This window comes from Lolium rigidum, chromosome 6 (genome assembly GCF_022539505.1).
Source record: "Lolium rigidum isolate FL_2022 chromosome 6, APGP_CSIRO_Lrig_0.1, whole genome shotgun sequence".
Taxonomy (NCBI): Eukaryota; Viridiplantae; Streptophyta; class Magnoliopsida; order Poales; family Poaceae; genus Lolium; species Lolium rigidum.
In genome coordinates this window covers 69,489,825-69,509,731 of record NC_061513.1, presented here as the reverse complement: position 1 = coordinate 69,509,731, position 19,907 = coordinate 69,489,825, and the positions used below count along the sequence as shown (strand labels likewise).

Genomic DNA, 19,907 nt, shown 5'->3' with positions numbered 1-19,907 from the left:
AAATCATATCAAGCATTAAGGATTGGATGGGGAGAGGAAATTATGAGCAGAAGGGGGAGGAGGAAGAGGAGAAGAAATGAACACCTTATTTGGCTAGGGGCAGTGAGAATGTCCGAGCGACCGCCGCCTCCGTCGATTTCTCCCGCACCGCTGCTCCCACCGCCGAGTTTTCCCGCGCCGACATCGCCGGAGGCCTCCCGGCACCACCATACCACGGGAGCTTGGTGGCGGGCGGGCGGCGCCGCAGGGCGCATCCCGGAGGTGGACAGCGGCGCGGAGGGTGAGCGGCGAGGAAAGAGCTCGCTCCCGCATGCTCGTGCCGCGGCGGCCGCGAGCCGCCGGCGGCGAGAAGGCGAGGCGCCGACGGCGGGGAGCGGGAGCGGCGGCTGCGGGAGCGGGAGAGGCGGCGACGCGCCAACGCCGGGCCGGATGGGCTTCATCGACCCGTGGATAAAAACGGGTCGCGCGAGGGCCTCGCGTTCCGGACTACTCCGGTAGTGAAAAAACGAACGGTCCTGATTTGCTTGAGACGAGATCGAACGGTCCCGAGGCTCAAAACGCTGTGAGGCCCCCTATGGGGGGCATCATATACAACGTTAGATGCCACAGGTGCTTCTCCCGGCGATCCCTATTCGCCGCCGGGAGCTCCTCGACACCGATCTGGTCGGCGCTTGGAGGATGCCGCACACCCCCGCGCGTCCCGGGTAGCTAGCTGGGCCGTGGCCCAACATCAGGTAATGCGTTTTTTCCTTTTTTGTTTCTTTTTTTCTGTTGTTTCTTTTCTTTTTAAAAAATATGTTTTTCTTTTCTGTTTATATTTTTGTTTAAAATCTGAATATTTATCAAAATTAAAAAACTTTTCAAATTAAAAAGAAATCACTTTATAAAAAATCTGAACATTTTTCAGATTTGAATATTTTTAAATTTGAACAAAAAATGTATTTTTTTCTATGAACAATTTCTGAATTTGAACATTTTTGAATTTGAACAAATTTATATTTGAACAATTTTCAAATCTGAACGATTTTCATATTAGAACAATTTTTTAATTTGAACAAATTTCATATTTGAACGGTTTTCGAATTTGAAAGGTTTTTCAGATTTGAACGGTTTTCAAATTTGAACATTTTTTTAATTTAAACATTTTCTCAATTTAGATAATTTTTAAAAATTAAAATTTTCGAATCTGAAAAAATATAAACAAAACCGAAAAAAGAAAAAAACAGAAAAAAACAGAAAAGAAAAAGAAAAAGGATAAATAGACACAAATGGGCCTGGCCTATACCCGACCAGGGGGTGGTCGGTGGCCGGTAGCCACCGACCTGGTCGGTGTATAGGTTTCGCCTTCGCCGCCCAATGCGGGAGCGATTCGCTCCTGCTCAAGGGACGGACGGTGTGGGCCGGCCCATTAGCGCCTAGCACGTATGGCTTTACCCTTTGTTTTCTGGTTTTTCGGGTTTTCTCAGGTTTTCCGGTTTTTGATAGGCTTTTCTTTGTTTTTGCTGCATTGGTTTGCTAATTTCGAATTTTGTTCAGATTTTTTTCTCTGACTTAAAAATGTTTATATTATAAATTTGTTCAAATTCAAAATTTGTTTAAATTTGAAATTTGTTCCAATAAGAATTTTGTTTATATTATATGAATTTTAAAAATTTAAAATTATTCAAATCTAAATTTGTTCATAATTGAAATTTGCTTAGATTTTGAAAATATCCAGTTTTAAAAAATGTTCAATTTGATTTTTTTAAAATGGTCAGTTTTTAAAAATGTTCACTTTTGAATTTTGTTCAATTCTAAAAAATGTTCAACTGCAAAAAATGTTCTATTCTAAAACTGTTCACTTTTAAAATAAACAAAATTTTCAAAATATTCTTGTTTTTTGAAAACAGTCAGATCTGGAATTTGTCTAAACAAAAAAAAAATAGAAAAATATAAAAATGACAAGAAAACGAAAAAAAGGACAATACCTTTTGTTGGGCCACGCCCAGACGGCCCACGAAGTTGGCCCTTCGAGCGGGACGGAGGTTCGCTCCCGCTTAAAGCGTGAGATAGGAGCTCCCTGCTTCTCCCCCTGTTGGTCTTTTTTTTTTTTTTTTTTTGAAAACAAATTGCTGACTGGCGAATTATTTGCTAGTACAATGCTTATGTCAGGGATGCCAAGTTGCCAACAACTGTCGACAAACATGTTACACTCACAGCAACTACAACAATGTTCTGTCGAATTTGGGTGAAAACAGATGGATAAATAGTACTCACTCGTTCCATAATAAGTGGACCTTTTAAATCCCCGTGAGAAAAAAAAGTGGACCTTCAATGCCTTGGTATGTACATTTTACATTATTCTTGACATGTAAAAGAGTACATCAAATGGAGCAGCCAGAAGACAAATTAAAGGTATCAGAGTAGATGAAACTTCTGCATGTGCATAACAACAGATAACAGATGTGTTTATCCGATGCTAAAGTTTGCTGACTGGAGTACAATTGCTTATGTGTGGAATGACGAGGGTTACCAACAAGCAGAATACTGACAGTAACATAAAAAAACACGTTCTGTTTAATTTGGATTAGTTCGATATACAGATAGATAAAAGTAATAACAAAGTGGAACTTCAATACCTTGATTCTGTAGATTTACATTATTCTTGGCATGGCTTATTTCTGTTTACAAGTCTGGGCTATATACAGAATGTACAGTATGGAATTGAAGTTCCACTGAGATGCAAACATGAGACTAACATATCACACCATATGAACGTGTGTGAGGTGGTCAAACTTTACAAGTTTGGAGATTCAGAGCACCAAAAGAAAAAGGTCAATTCTATGAGCACTCATGTTGAGCTCCGACTAGCTTCATCATTCATCATCCCTTGAAAACTTCTGGCCAACCAGATAGCCGTTTCTCGTGGGGACACCTTAGCCTTCCCAAACGGCTTTAGAACAACCGCAAGCTCCTCGAACCTATTGTTTTCCAGTAGATCAGCAGAAAGCTCCAACAGCCCTTCAAGGGCCTCGGAACGTTGCCTGAAAGACTTGACATCTAGTATTTCCTTTGTTGAGGTTGCCTCCTCCTTAAACCTAATGTTGGTCTCAGGAGAAGTAGAATTTACTTCTGAGATAGCAGGCAATTTTACCACATCTGAATCCGCCAGTTTTGGACTGACAGTATTAGCTTCTGAAATGTTGGGTTTGGCAGTGGCAGAATCAACAAGTCCAGAAGGTGTAAGGCTCGGTGTGATGCTTCTCACATCCACTTCTTCTTTAACCACGTCGGGAAGCTCGTCAACATCTGTGTTTACGACTCCCATTTCAGCATTCCCTGTTACCGCCTGCTCACCACTGACACGGAAACTGCTGTGCCTTATGACATGTATAACGTCCTCAACTGGAGGGCTCAAATGAGGAACTGGTGATTTCTCTGATGACTGGTGGATAGAAGGTGATCCTTTGTCTAGTGCAATGTTCTTTGCTGCTGAATCGAAGGGAGCAATACATGGTACTGACGAGAGCAGCTCTTGAACTGTGAACTTATCCTCATCACTCTGTACAGTGACCATGGGAGAACTCTGCCCCATCTTACTGCAGGGAACATCATCATTGCAAATAAACTCTTTTACAGCTGTATCAATAGATGTTTCCAAGACCGAGCTTAGACTAATATCCTCATTAATAGAAATACTCTTCAAATTGGTTGAACTGAGCTCTGAGCTTGGTATATCTGTTAGGTCATGCTTTTGTATGCCAGCGTCAGGGCTTGAGCACTTGCAGGATGAAACCGGGTTGGCTAGTAAATCAGGTTCAGATGGTTCAGACTGCTTGATACTGTCAGCATAATCAATTGGGGAACTGGAGCAAGCACTGCCGACTTCCTTGGTCACTACAGCCCTGGGTGGAGCTGATTTCTCCTGTGAATTGTCCACTTTCATGTGAATACCACTCAGGGGACTTGGAGGAGCCACTAAAACACCTGGAAGCTCAGCGGGAACCATCTTTGGGCCAAGGGCAGGTCGACAGGGACTTTTTGCATGCTCCTCTGTAACCTTATTGTAAGCTCGTTTTGTCCCAGTATGCTGTGGACTCTCTGAGCCCACTTGTTTACGAGGAGGGAAGCTAGGGCGTCTGGTAAAACCGGGTAACACCCTGTTCTTGGCCTTCCCTTCAGCTACATGGGCATCTCCAGTTGTCTGCTTGGTAGAGTTTAGCTGCTGCAACTCATCTGCTTTAATCTTGAATTTTGCAGAATGTTCAACAATTGGTGACTGCAGGACGCAGGATAGAACCAGTAAAAAGTTAGTAACGCAAACAAAGTGATCAGCATAGGAAAAAGAAAAACATGAATCCTCACCAAATGCTTCGGGGGAGGAGATGCTTGTATTTGTTTCACAGTATCACAGTTGACCTTTGCTGACTCATGTGATGTCACTTCACTAGATTTTGAACTGGAGGAAACATCACTGTTTTGCTTTGAATCATCAGTCGAGCGCTCGCTGTGGCTAGGTGAATGTAGCTTTACACGGCTCACTCTCAAAGGTGAATTGTTTGCCCTAAGCTTACTAGTCTCCTCTCTTAGAGTTGTTAGTATCTTCTTGATAATTTTTGGCTGCTTACTCGCGTATTTGGGATGCTGATCAACATGTATGGATTTGGACGAGTCCTGTCTCTCCAGTTCAGGACTAGCAATGTCCTTGTGGCTTTTAATATCATGTGGTGTTGAACATTTGTTAACTAACCGATTATTAGTAGCTTCAGCACCTTCCGTATCAATGGTGTTGTTGGAACTTGAAGCTAGCCCTGATGTGGTTCTTTCACTTGATTGTATACTATCCATATCACTGCCAGTGCCAGAAATGCTACTGCACTGGCTTCCAGACATGCTTCTCCGACTGCTACGTGAACTGGTGATGGATTTCTCGGGAGATTGCATGGGATGCAGTAGATCAGCAAATGGGCGATGCTGATTAACATAAGGTTGTAGGTATGGATTTTTCAGAATATCAGACGCCTGTTTACAAAGAGTATAACAAATCATGTCAAAATTGAGTAAATGTGGTAAATATGTATTGCAGAGAGGTTTCTATGTACACAGTAGCTTACCGTAGGCCGATGTTCAGGACTCTTTCTCAACATGCTTTTGATAAGTATTTTCCTGCAACCAACAGCAACAAGGGGGGGCCATTTTAGCTAGCCCTGGAGAAAGTAATGATTGGGCTGGGTCTACAAGCACTAAGGTTAATTAGTATATCAATAATTACTGATTAATATTTGGCTGATCTTAGTCTTTACTTTTTTTTCATATCGTAGGTTACACTTGGCAGATGATACAGCTCATCTTTTCTTGACATGTACTTCGAAAGAAGCCCAAGATGTGCTTTGGCTCTTAAATCTGTTCATCTTTCCACAGTTAACTAGCAGGGTATCTTTGCAAAGGTGTGTCTATTTAGCTTTCTATTTACTCCATGAGCAAATACCTTCCCTTTTAGGTAAACAAAGAAAGCATTTTGCCTGTGGTTATTGTCCCTTTTTATTTAATTTTCTGAGTACGCTTTGTTCTGTAATTAAAATGGCAGTTGGGAGAAGATCCAAGTTAAATTGCTCGAGAAATGTATATCTGAATGTTTGAAGATGGGAATATTTCTCTACTCCATGTTGATGTTCTGTAAGAACGACACCGAAGGTACTGTTGTTTGGGTGCTGGAGTATTACTCTATTTGTCTATGGAATCTGGATTGAGTCGTGGTTTTTTTTTTTTCCGTCCAAGCCATGATTTATACACATCAACCGTTGCAAAATAATGCATATTCTTTCTTTGTCATTTGTATAATCGTAAGTTTAGTAATGCTAAGAGTATGTGGATTGCCCACCTTCTCTACATTAGTTCGGACTTTTGGTCCTATTGGTTGGTGCATGAAACTTAATATGGTAAATCACATCGAAATGTGACAACAGAAGGTAATATTTTATAATGGGATAAAAACTACTACATCTTCTAGTAGGCATGACTTATTCTGAAAAAGTTAAAAGAAAACGTATCAAAACACTGGATGGTAGGTTTGAAAAGGATAGAATGATTCAGAATATCACAATAAACAACTCTGACAATAAAAAACATTGTGAAATTACTATAAAATGAACTATAAGGAAAGAAAAACTTCCATGCCTGACTAATACATATACCATGAAGGTGCACTTACATAGATGAAGAGTAGCAAGTAGGTAAAGGTCCAATAGAGGAACGGTTTATCTTACTTATCAGTCCAGCCATATCCTGAGACAAATAAGGAGCATATTTAAGCACAGCTGATTTTTTTTCAATTTCAAAACCAATAACACCATAAGATTGGTAAATGTTATCCACTTATATGAACATTTAAGGAGGAAAGGAATTGAAGAACAGAAATTCGAAAAATATCGCATGAAGAGAAACTAATAATCAGTAACATTATCTCCCAAAAAAGCTTCAGTTCGAGTTAACTTTAGGTACCCATGGATCTGCTTAAAAGAAAAAAAATATATTAAAACCTATAGAGAGAGCGGTAGACCTCTTCAAACACGTTTTGAAGGTCCAGGAGACATAAGATCTACATCATTCACATAAATCCAGAAATGAATTTCCTGGATGGATCACGGAGAACTATGTTCCAGTATGATCTGAAGTTCTGAACCTGGAGAATAAATCCATCCTTCTCTTATATAATTCTATGCATGTGCATAAAAATTGCACACGTGGAAAATTTGTAATCCATGAGATAATGATGGAGTTTTGCACAGAATGAATAGGCCGGTTCTTAATCGACGAGCATTTTTTGTTAGCTTACTTCAGTGAATGTGATAGATGTGGAAAAACAATTATCTGATGGGAGTTGCTAATGCTAGCATGCCACAACCTATCAAATACAAGGTGTGAATCCTCACTGTTTCCCTACTAATGAAAGAGGGTGGAAAGCATATAGTCGGTAGACTAGGGTCCGTGACCATTTGTAACAGCACTAAAAAGTGCAATTGTTTCTTTAATCTTGCATTCCATTCGTTGATTGCAACCTACATACCTATCTTCAAGTGTTATCCTACTACGGCGCAGTCAGTGGGAACTTTCTGCATACAGGCTCGTGATGTAACGAATGAAGTACGAATTGACAAAAAATAGATGACCTCTGGCAAGAAATTACTGTTACGTAGGTGATTATAGTGATTTAAGAACATGAGCTGACAAGAACTCACAAAAGCCTTGAAAGCAGGTCGATGGGCAGCCATTTCATACATACAACATCCTGTACAGAAATATATCAGTTCAAAGTAGGTGTATGGCATTACTTTTTAGAAGCATGAAATCAGGCATTTATATGACAAAAATATATATAATTAATTAAGCATCTCCTTAAAAGTAAGTAATCTTACCAAGAGACCATATATCTGACTTGAATCCATAAGGAATGTCGGTAAGCAGCTCTGGGCACATGTAATTTGGAGTTCCCACTACCTAAAAAAGCATCATGCTAACATATAAGGTTCTGAGAATATAATGTACTCCCTCAATACAGAGGGAGTACATGATTAATCAATATGTGTGTTTCCTTGCAAGATTCCAAGACAGAAAGATACGAGAAATAACAGAGAAGTTTACCGAAGAGGTTAAATCATCTGCCTTTAACGTCTTAGCCAGGCCAAAATCACCTGCAAGCAAACAAAAGATATTTAATGTCCGGCATAAACCATTGCGCCGAATAAAGATGGAATAAAATATAAGAGTTATTTGATTTAATAGGAGACTGACCAAGACGAATGTCATGATCTTTTGTGAGAAATATGTTTGAGCACTGCAGAAAGGACAAAAACACATTATACTGTATTCTTGTTGAACTAAATGAAAGCATCATTACTATTTTTCACTTACCTTGAGGTCCCGGTGCAAAACATAATTCGAGTGCAAGTAGTCAACAGCTAGAGCCAACTGAGCGAACCATCTCAGCAGTTTCTGATGGTTGTTGAGAACAGTTAGCACACATTTTAATATTGTTAGCCCAAAGCATGAAACGAAAGGAAATAAGGAGTACAAAAAGTCTGTAATAACTAATAACCTCCTCTGGGAAGTATGTCCCATTTGCTTTCTTCATCAGTTCAGCCCTACAAGAAAGGACACAGCGAGACAAAACAGAGTCAACAGAAAGTCAACAGTAGCAACTAATATACCATAACCCAATAAAAACACTCACATATCGCCACCTTCGCAGTATCCCGTTACAATGCAAACGTAGCATCCCTGTAATCAGTCGTCACTCACATAGTAAGGCAGATAAAAGATGAAAGTAAACAAAAGGCACATGCTCCTGGAGAACAAACCTTCTCAACCCATGCCTCTTTGAATTCAACAATGTAAGGATGTTGCAGGCGAGCAATAAGGGCCATCTGCAGTTTTCCTTTGATCAATCAATTCCTTAAAGCAACACTAATCTTCGAACCAATGATTTCTCATGCTTCACTGACCTCTTGATGAGCAGACTTGCGGCAGCGCTCTGTCTGCCTCGCGAGTCTAATTTTCTTCATCACATACCTGCAACCCATTCAGATATGAACCACCTACCATAAGGGGGAACAAACACCATAACTAATAGAAGCAATGATGCATCATACTTTTTCTTCTCAATCTTGTGGTTCACGAGGATGGCAGCACCAAAGGCGCCACGGCCAATCTGTTCCATAATGTCATATTGATCCATCCGTGACTCCATGGTGGCCAACATACAGAAAAAATCAGTCTCCAATACCCAAATCGATCAGCTCCACGTCCTAGGCGATTTCTGGAAAAGCATATATAAACATTCAGAAATCAGGCAGTAACAGCGCATGTCTTGCATTCGAATTTGATCAAAAAATTGCTGTTGTTCCATCCAACAGAATCGCAAACACCTAATTGACTCACGCTAGAACATCAAACAACTAATCACATATCATCTGGACACGCAAATCCGTGGCGGAGTTTAGGGACTGTGATATGCACAGGCACAGGAAAAGAGTAAAATCCATTCCACGCGGAAAAGCGAGAAGTTGGGCAACTGTACCGAGCAGTTCACACCAACCGCCACTGGCAAGGACAGGGACCTTACCGCGGCTCGCTCTACCGACATTGGGCGCACGGGCGGACGGTTCCGGGCACGGCGCGGCCGCTCCACGGCGGGAGGTGCCTCCGATCCCGCACGAATCCGGCGGGCGGCGGCGGCGGCGGCGGCGGGGTAGGGCGCGGCTGCGACGGTTACGGTTACGGCACCGACGTCGACGCCTCCGCTCTCTCGCGCCGAACCGGAGCTCTCGTCGCCCCGAGGCTTCGGCTGCCCACCGTGTGGGATTTTGATTACTGTTTGGTTTTGCGCTTGCTTCTCTTTCTCTCTTGTTCTGGTGTGCTTTTGGTTTATTTAAATCCTCAAATGGAGTAAGTGGGAGGAGCAGCTTAAATACGCCATGGCCACGAGACCACGAGAGGTTAGCAACACTTAACTGAAGGACTAGTACTAATTTAAAATAAATTTGTTTAATATTTTTTATGCAAAAGGTGATCTGCCATTTCATTGAGATTTAGCAAGAGGATAAATTAGTTCAAAAGAAGGGTTGCATTGGCGAAATGTCCAACTGAAAAAACGGGAAAATAAACATAGAAAAAACCTACACAAACAGAGAAGGAAATCTAGCCAAGCAAAGGGTAAATTAAATCTACAGATGCATGGTAGCCCTAAGTAAAGGGAAAATATGGTTCACAAATTACTGGCATAGTGCATCTCAAAAGAAAATTATTGAGTGACACACCACGATATACCAATTTAGGATCCTTATGTTTGCTAATAACGAGATGTATAGTGTGTCTTAAAAATAGAATTAAAAAAGAATGGGTTTACTCGGCAAATGGATGTTTAAACTTATAAAGAACAAAGAGGGAATGTGCCAAGAATAATACATGATAAGTACCTCCAAAAAAAGATTGTGTCACAAGTGACAACGAAAACTAAGATTTCTCATTCTGGAAAAAAAAACTTGATAAAAGTTATATATGGTTTATTTAGGACAAGGTCCGTTACAATTGAAATTGGGCAGATACCGCGATTTTGGGAAGACATGTGCTAGAAACACGTTCTGGTCGCTGATATGCTTTTGGTAGTTTCTTTAAATATCATGTTTATAAGACTTCTAACCAAAATTAATTGGATTGCTTGGTTGCATTTGGTGCTGAGGTTAATGGTGATAAATTCATCAAATGAAAAAGACGTTATTCTGTAAAACCTATGTTTGTGTGGTAACTGAACCCTTCTGGAATGTTTACTATAAAACCTATGTATTCGGACATGTTGTATGGACATTTTTTTGTGAATGTATATCTAGAAGATGAAGGTACATTTCAAGATTAAGATTTTTATGTAGCTCCTTCATAAAATGGTTATTCTCATGAAAAATAACCTTGCAAAGTGGAAATAAAATGGTTGTCAGAAATGTGGGTTATGTTATTCCAATGAGATGGTCAAACATTTCTTATTACCCCTTTGCTCGTCTTAATTATTATATTCTCACACCTGCTAATCTTATGAATATGTTCAAAAACTGGCTAAATGGGCTAGAGGAAAATACAAAATCTTATATTCACGTGGAAACATGCGCTTTAGTTTGGGCGCAATGAAATTGTAGAAATGATGTTGTATATAAAAAAGGATGATTTGATCATATTTTTTAGGTTATTTGTATGGCTACACATTGGATCCATGATTGATGGTGTCATCTCCTGGGGGTGCTTAAACCACGTATGAATTTTACGTGCAACCGAGACTGTTGCATGTGATGCCTTCAACGAGGGTGGATTGGCGACTTAAATTACTACAAGACTAAAGGATGCATATGCGCCTTATGTTTCTTATATTTTGTTGGTTGATTTTTATGTACTTGAGATCCATGAGATGTAAACCTATGACATTTGAAACTATGCAATGAAAGTGGTTGTGTGCATCGATTGATGTAGAGGTTGAGGCTATGTTCCCCTTTTGATATAGAAAACCTAGTGCGTTCTAACATTTGGATGAAACAAATTCTAATATGAAGTTTCCGAATGAATACCTTGCCCTTGACCTAATTATCGATTTTTCATAGATATAGCAGATTAACTATCACTATTTTTCATGACCATACGTACTGCCATTTATTCGAAAAATCTACAGCGAATTGATGTCTAAATCAAAATTGTTTACATCAGTTCATGCCATTTTTTCATGTTCGGTTGTTATATGTGAACTAAATTAGAGTGTCCATGTGTTTGGATTGCAACAAGGTTTTTGCAAGTTGGGAATGGAATAAAGCATCGGATGAATATGCATGCATACCCAGAAGACGGGAATGTTCATATCATCATGAATGTTTGTAACTTCAGAAACAAAATTTGTTTGAAGTCTCAAACGGTATATCCAAACAATGATTCATCTTCAATGTCAACTTCTTTTATGAGAGCTTCAAAACTATGTCACATATAGATATTTTCTGGTCACTTCTTTTCATTAATTGTGAAGTTTTTTTTTTGCGGGGAATTAATTGTGAAGTTAACACTATAGTAATATGGATTTAGCACATTTCACTTTATTTTGTTGGCTTATGATATTAATTATGTGTGCTTTGGTACTAGACGCGACGCGTCAACCTCGGAGTCTTCAATTCTTGTGAAAGAAATCACTAAAGTGATAACAGAAGAAGCCTGGTGACCGGGTGTATACGTGAGCACGCATCTATTGGTTGACACGTGTCACATCTAGCAAGCCACTGTTATCATCATTGTTGGGTTAGCAAACCATATCAGTACTAACAACACTTCCAAATCACGTAAGACCCACCTTTTTGAATTCAAATAGTGGGCCAGATGCACTTTCAAATCACGTAGGACTCACGCCAAGTACGCTTAGCGATCGATAAGACAACGTCAAAACAACATATCCAATTGACGAGAACCGGATCTCAACGCAGATTGTGTGGCATCTAGAGGGTGCTCACGTAAACACCTAGTCACCAAATCCCCTCTCAAAGTGATAATTACACACTATGCTGGACATGAGTCAGTAGTGTGCCGCTATTATAAGAAAAAACTAGAATTAGTGATATAATTGCCATACAATTTGAATATAGTTTGAATATCAATTGCTAAAATGTTGCCACCATATAAATGATATAGTGTCCATATTGACTAATACAAATCTACATTTTTGTTGTGATATACTTACCAGAAAGTTACCATAATAATATTATTGTACGTATTGGACTACATAGTAACTTGTTAAGAGAGATGGGATGGTATCATGATGCTTAGAAGACTTACCACCACAAATAGTGATGTAATTACTATGCAAGGAATAACCATGTCATTTTGGTAAATTATCAAATGGTCTAGGATCATGACAATTAGCATTACTTACCATGATTACTTACGGGGCCGACGATACCCTCATCCTCTGCAGGGCTGCACCTGGCGCGGCCTCCTGCCTCAAGAAAGTTCTGGACGATTTTGCGGCTGCCACAGGGCTTGCTATTAATTTTCACAAGTCCTGCTTCATCCCGATGAATGTCGACCCCGCTAGCGCCACTACTATGGCTGCTGAGCTGGGATGTCCGATCTCCACCTTTCCCCAGCCGTATCTGGGGCTCCCACTCTCGCCCACTAAGCTCCCAGCTTCAGCCTATGCCCCGCTCATCCAATCTTTCGACCATCGTCTTTCAGGTTGGCGTGCCCAGTTGTTGTCCTCCGGGGGGAGGCTTGTCCTGTGTAATGCAGTCTTGAACAATCTTTCTACTTACTACATGTGTTCCTTTTTTGCTTCCTCGGGGTGTGCTAGAAAGTATTGATAAGAGGCGTCGTGCCTTTTTCTGGACCGGGAAAGACTCGTGTTCTGGTGCTCGCTGTCTAATTGCTTGGGATAAAGTTGTGTTGTCTAAGAAGGAGGGTGGTTTCGACATCAAGGATCTCCACCGGCAGAACATGTGCTTGCTGTTCAACTTCGTCCACCAACTACACCGCCCTGATCCACTCCCCTGGAAAAGCTGTTTTTTCACTCACACAGGTCGGGACGTGGGGGAGCTCCCGAGTTCCCCTTCGTTCCTTGAGAGGATTGTCGAGGAGTGCCTCCCACTCTATCGGGCCGTCACGCGGGTGACGGTGGTCTCTGGCTGCACCACCCCCTTCTGGCACGACAGGTAGCTACCCGGGGGACCGCTAGCGACGCGGTTCCCTGCTTTGTTCTCCCACTGTACCCGCCCCCAGGCGACCGTGGCGGCGGTCGCCCGTCCCGGCTTCGACTTGTAGCCCCGTCTGACTTCGGCTGCGGAGGAGGAGTTCTCTGTTGCTCTCCGGCTCGCGCGCAGCGTCGTGCTCCGGGACGGCCCGGATCTGAGGTGCATGGACTCTCCGACGGCTCCACGCTTCTCCACTCGGCAGGCTTACAGCCTACTCTCCCCGGTGCACCCGCTGGACCCGTCGTCCATTATCTCCTGGAGCATGCGTCTCCCATCGAAGGTGAAGCTGTTCGCCTACCTCGCCGATATCGACCGTCTGAGTACTCGCGCCAACCTCTTCGCCAAGAGTTGTGCGCCGTCTGCAGTGTGTGCTGCCTGCTCTGCTGTGGAGACTCCAGGCACTTGTTTTTCGACTGCCCCATCTCGGCTAGGATTTGGAGGCGGTGACCCTCTGGAGCATCTGGAAGGCGCGCAACGATTTGGTGTTCAACTCCATGTGCTCTTCTTCGACGTTGGTTCTTAGACGGGCTTGCGATGACCTCTTGCTTTGGAGGTGGAGGTATCGGGTCGCTGACCGCCCTATGATTGACTTGCTTCGATCTTTCATCCTTTCCCGCCTGTGGGACAACTAGGATGATCGCCCCTCTCCCCCCCACCTTGTACTTCCCCTTGTGTACATACAGATCGACTCCTTGGCCATTTTTGAGTAATGGAATAACAAACGGTGGGGATCTCTCCCCCCCCCCCCGTCACCCTCGAAAAAAAATGATGGTATTGAGTTTACCAGGTTGAATGGTAAAATCTACTACTATGAAAGAACTGGTAATGAAAACATTCACCAATTTGGCGACATTATAATTACCGGATGATGTAGTTACTTGTTACAAATATGATGGTAACTAGTGCATTACTCATCGGCATGACCTATTCGCTTTGAGGAGAATAGTATCCTGGATGAACGGTAAATCCGTACAAGATACTCAAAAATTCCCCAAAAAAAGTAATAAGATCTTATGGTTAACACGGTTGTTACGGCACAAGAATCACTGGACGACATTTGTTGTTTAATCCTAGATGGATACAACCCTTGCAATGGAACCTCCACCATATCAACACAATCCATGGTTCCATTGCCAACCACTTAGTCATATTCATAGTTATGAAAATAGTAGTTTTGTTTTTTATCCAATAGTGATAAACATAGTACTTTGCAAGTAATTTGGTAAAAATACTCGAATGACATGAGCAAGTGATGAACTTGCCTGAACACTGCAAAGTGTTGCAGTTGGATGGTGTGGACTGACCCTTGTCCTCTGTTGCTGAAAAATAGCATCATTGTCCGATAAGGGCAATGGTTAAAGAAGCATTTATGCATGATTCCAGTTTTAGGGTTTGTTCCCCCCTTCCGATGTCTTTATCATTTCATGTTAGAGGTTAATACTAAGAATGACTTAGGGATACTCTATTTAGGGTAAAATACAACCTTGAAATGTTGTCAAGGTGTTTTTAAGGTTCAAAAGAATTTATGGACTTATTTTCATTATTGAAAATATAAGGTGTGATTTAAATGCTTATTTAAGTCATCAAATTTGAACTTATTCTTGTTTAACTTCGAAAATTCTATTTCATATTTTATTATGATAGAGATTTTTATAGTGAGTGGTTTTCATATTTTTAATTATTTTTTAGAGCTATTAAACATTTACTGTGTATTTTCAAAGTTTCAGCATTTTATGTAATTGTGAAATGTCACAATTGCCCCTGGGCCCACCTGTCAGTGGAGCCCAGTGGGTTGGGTTAGACCAGCTCGGGTCCAACCGACCCGTGCGGTCGCTCACACTTCTCCTCCATCGCGCCGCCTCGACGAACCCTAATTCCCCACGCGCTCTGGCGACTCGCGTCGCGCGCCCTCGCCGTCGCCGGTCGATTCCGGCGAACTCCGCCGGTCATGGCCCTCGCCATGGGGCGCAATCGAACCGCCCCATGACGCCGTTCATTCTCCTCCGCGTAGATCTGGAGCTGGCGTTGCTCTTGCTCGTCCCCGACCCCTTCTCTATGGCTAGGGTTTCGGGATCCGCGGCGATCTCGCTGCTCCCAGGTGTTCCTGGCGCTATGGCGCCGCCGTGAACCTCGCCGAAGTGGTGCGGGGTGCTTCGGCGCTTGTCTAGGTGTGGCCTGGCCTGGCCAGGTGTTGCCGTGCGCTCGGCGTGCGCCGCCGTGGCCTCCATGGCCGCGACTGCTGTCTGCTCGCCCTGGTATGTGCTCCACCCTCTCTCTCTCTTGACTGTTCTTCTTCATCCTCTAGCTCTGGCCACGGCTGCTCCTCCTCATGGAGATGCCTGCCGTGCTGATGCTCTGCTGCTGTGCCTAGCTAGCTGTGTATGCGCGTATGCTGCTGCGCTGCTGCTGTGATGCTTGTGCTACTGTGCTGCTTGTGCTGCTGTGTTGCCCTCCTCTGCCTAAGGGCTTTGCTTAATTGTGGCTATTTTTGTTGTGCATGGTTTTGTGCAGAGTTCCTAAGCTATGTGCTTGTTTAAGCTTGCATTTCTTGCTAGAATCCTTCCATGTGCCTCTGTTCTTGTTACTAATCTTGCTAGACACTCAAGTGTATTCAATTATGTTGCCCTGGCTTGATTACTGTGTGTATTCCTTGCAAATTTGCAAGTGCCAGTGCTCTGATGTGCTATATCTTGTGCTTAAATTCATGAGCATGCTCAATTGAGCATTTTTGTTGGCTTAACAGCGTTATCCAGTGATGAGTATTGTGTGCTTTACTTGTGTATCTTGATCCAGTGGTTCATCATGCTTTTGATGTGCTTCTGGATACAATTATAAAGTTTATAATGCTATATTTGTTTATTCAGTTATGGATTGGTTGTATTTCTTCAGTAGCTGGTTAATTCCTGTTGCTATGCTTGGCTATGGCAATCTATAGCAAGTGCTAGCAAGCTCTGATGATCACTTGATCAACAGTTGCTTGTGGAAGATGTTGTTTCATGTCTGTGCCTCACTATGGCTCACTCTGTGTTGTGTGTGCATCACACAGGCTTGGCCTGATGTGTGCTGGTGCTTGCTTAAGCATCAGTTGATGCTTGCAATGATCCATTGGATCATCTGCAAGGCTCTGGTGCATCAATTGCTTGTCTATTTCATTTATCTGTTTATCTTGCTTAAATAAATGGATGAATGATGTGAACTGTGATTCAGTGATGATCATTTCAATGAATTTGTTAGGGCTAGCTGGATGCCAACCACTGGTTGGTTCCCTAGCCCACTACTGAACCCTACTGGGTGATGATGTGGTGGTTTCAAGTGTTGGCTGTGGGTTGAGGTGGCCCTGGCAGCTCTGTGATGCTGTCATGGGTAGCTCACCCTCTCTGTGGCTTGCTATGGTTGGTGATTGCTTGCTGGAATTGGATAATTGCTAACTGGTTGATCCAATACTAGATCCAGTGGCTTTTGATGCTGAGAAATTATATAGACAAGGATTTGTCTATGGTCTGATGGCATAGCTAGCTATAGGTGCTAAGTGTGTTGGGCTAGGCTAGCTGTGAATTCATTCTTTGCTGGATTTCCTTAGTTGTGCCACTGATTTGGCATAACTAATGTTCCCATAGGATGATTACCTATTGGCCTTACCCATATTTGCTTGCACCAAATGGCTTTGTAGCCAGATGATGACACAAACAGGGTATTCTACCCTTTTGTGCTTCTGTATTGCATAGTATGCTTATTTATGAGCAAAACATGGTTTTGCTCAGGATGATCTTGTTTATACCTCACTCCAGCTCCTAGATTATTTGTTGGTGTAGAGGATTGCTTCAGTGTGGTGCTTATGCTTGCCCTGCTCCTCCTTGCAAGCCTGTGGTACTTGATTTATTGTTGTGGCTGCTTGAGCAGGTTGAACAGTAGTGGTTGTTCTTCCTGTTCTTGTGTTCTTGTGTTTCTGATGAACTTACCCAGCTGCTTGTCGATGAATGACTAGGGTTTGGATGGAAAAAAGGTTTTATACCATCCTTTCCTTGCTCTCCTGGTCGACAGCTGAGCCTGGCAACACTTGGTGACTCACTGGATGTGTGTGTGTGTGTGCTGTGGTGCATGCACACACAGTGACTTGTTGTTGGGCATGCACACTAGCTGTGTGAGCAGCTAGTGTGTGTGTGTGTACCAGATGCTTGGTACCTGGGCTGTGAGAGGATCAGCTCGGCAGAGCTGTGATACTATCCACCATTTTCACTTTCTTTTGCTAATCTTCCAAGTGGCTTTGCCACTTGGCATAACACTTGTTTTACTTTGCTTGTATGCAGGGATTTGGAGATGATCAAGATGAGACTCAAGATCATCTTGATCAAGGAATTCATGAAGATCTAGTTGTAGTTTAGGAATTGATTATTTCCTTGTAATTTTCTTTCTTTTTCCTTTTTCATTTTGTCAATTCTTGTAATGTGTTGTAATTTCTTATATTTCAAATCTGAATATTGTAAAGACAATGTATCTTGTGTGTTTATCAATAAAGCTCAAATTTTCTCTAATGAGCTTTACTTTATATTTGTATTGTTCAAATTCTTTATTATTTACAATTTACTTAATGAATTACCTCACATTTAAATTATGAGATATTCATTTGATATTTGAATTTGAATTTCAAATGCAACTTAGGTTTGAATTCAATTATGCAACTTAAGTTTGAATTCAATCATGCAACTTAAGTTGTGATGCAATATCTCTCCTCTCTTCTCAAAACCCTAACTTAGTTGAATGAGAAACAAGTTTGTCGCACTCTCGAAACCCTAACCCTGTAAGGTGTCGAGAGAGAAACTTGTCCCCATTCGATGCAGTTTTGTTTTAAAAGCGCGAAATTTCCCCAGAATTTACAATGCGGTGCACATCCCATTTCTAAAATCTACCCCTCGATCGTCTCTAAACCTGGGACATTACAGCCTTTCCCCCTTAAAGAAAACTTCGTCCCGAAGTTGTGGTTGTAATACCTAAACAGTTCGGGGTATGTTTTCCTCAGGTCTTCTTCCTTTTCCCAGGTGGCTTCCCTCTCGGGGTGATGCTTCCATTGAATCTTGCAGTACTTAATGTCTCGATTCCTGAGTTGTTTCCAGTTCTCCTCGAGAATCTTTATTGGCTTGTCGATGTAGGTCAAGTCTGGTTGTAACTCGAGCTCATCATGTGATACTGGCTCATCTGGGGTCTTTAAGCATTTCCTGAGTTGCGACACATGGAATACGTTGTGAACTTGAGCTAACCTTCCCGGTAGTTCCAATTCAAAGGCTAACCCTCGGTTTTGACTCAATATCTTGAAAGGTCCGATGTATCTGGGGCTCAATTTCCCCTTTACTCCAAATCTCTGAAGACCTTTCATCGGACTTACCTTAAGATATACCATGTCTCCAACTTGTGGTTCCCATGTCCTTCTCTTTTGGTCTGCATAGCTCTTCTGTCGACTTTGAGCTATCTTCAGCCTATCTCTTATAATGTCAATGATCTGTTGCTTTTCCTTGACATAATCAGGATTGAACTCCTTGCTTGTTTTTTTTCCTTCCATACAGAGCTTCGAATGGTGCCATCTTGATGCTGCTTTGATAGCTATTGTTGTATGAAAACTCTGCAAGTGGTAAGTGCTCCTCCCATGATCCTCCGAAGTCTAGGGCACAAGCCCTAAGCATATCCTCTAATATCTGATTTGTTCTCTCTGTTTGTCCACCTGTCTGAGGATGATAGGCGGTGCTATAGTCTAGCTTGGATCCTAAAGCTTCATGTAATTGCTTCCAAAATGCTGATGTGAACACGGATCCTCGATCTGACACTATCTTCTTGGGCACTCCATGTTTACTCACGATCTCTTTGATGTAAAGATCGATGAGTTTCTCTCCTTTATCCTGCTGGTTTACTGCTAAGAAGTGTGCACTCTTTGTCAACCGGTCCATGATTACCCATATCATGTCCTTCTTTTTATTAGTCATGGGTAGTCCGGTGATAAAATCCATTCCTATCTCCTCCCATTTCCATTCTGGAATTGGTAAAGGTTGTAACTTTCCTGCTGGACTTTGATGTTCCGCTTTCACTCTTTGGCAGGTATGGCATTCCGCCACGTATTGTGCTATCTCTCTCTTCATGTTATTCCACCAGAATAGTTCCTTGAGATCCATGTACATCTTTGTACTTCCCGGATGTATAGAGTATGGTGTTTGATGTGCTTCCCAGAGTATAACTTCCTTGATCTCATCAATATCCGGAACGCAAATCCTCTTCTGGAACCATAATGATCCAGACTCTCCTCGGTGAAATTTTGATGGTCTTCCCTCGTCAATCCTTCTCATCTCCTCCACGATGAATGGATCGTCCAATTGACCCATGATTATCTCGTTCTTTAAGTTAACACTTAGCTCCTCGGCTACTTGTAAAGCCGATAGTCCTTCATGAGCTTCTTTCTCCCAAAGTTGTATCTGGGCTTGGCTTATTTCCTTCCTCAACTCCGGTGATAACTCGTGTTCCACTCCTCCAGTGCTCTTTCTACTCAAGGCGTCTGCTACAACATTAGCCTTTCCTGGAGTATAATTGATGGTCAAATCATAATCCTTGATTAGTTCAAGCCATCTTTTCTGCCTCATATTGAGTTCCTTCTGAGTGAAGAAGTACTTGAGACTCTTATGATCC

The 19,907-nt window shown here is 42.1% G+C and overlaps 1 protein-coding gene across 1 annotated transcript; it reads right to left on the bottom strand.

Moving 5' to 3' along the window:
* Positions 1-2,593: 2,593 nt before the first annotated feature.
* On the bottom strand, positions 2,594-9,187 carry LOC124665281 (serine/threonine-protein kinase Nek5-like). The gene is made up of 15 exons (XM_047202703.1): positions 9,101-9,187; positions 8,628-8,794; positions 8,481-8,547; positions 8,337-8,402; positions 8,210-8,256; positions 8,075-8,120; positions 7,891-7,971; positions 7,771-7,813; positions 7,621-7,670; positions 7,395-7,476; positions 7,218-7,267; positions 6,191-6,264; positions 5,094-5,145; positions 4,345-5,001; positions 2,594-4,258 (listed from the first exon to the last, which is right to left on the bottom strand). Exons 2-15 carry the CDS (start codon positions 8,735-8,737, stop codon positions 2,831-2,833), a joined length of 2,853 nt encoding a protein of 950 aa, XP_047058659.1. The 5' UTR covers positions 8,738-8,794; positions 9,101-9,187; the 3' UTR covers positions 2,594-2,830.
* Between the last annotated feature and the right edge of the window lie 10,720 nt (positions 9,188-19,907).

Coding starts and splice junctions, on each gene's coding strand:
- LOC124665281 (XM_047202703.1), bottom strand. CDS start 8,737: ATGTTGGCCACCATGGAGTCACGGATGGATCAATATGACATTATGGAA. Junction 7,972..8,074: donor GGACATACTTCCCAGAGGAG/GTTATTAGTTAT, acceptor AACAACCATCAG/AAACTGCTGAGATGGTTCGC. Junction 6,265..7,217: donor GACCTGCTTTCAAGGCTTTT/GTGAGTTCTTGT, acceptor TATTTGTCTCAG/GATATGGCTGGACTGATAAG.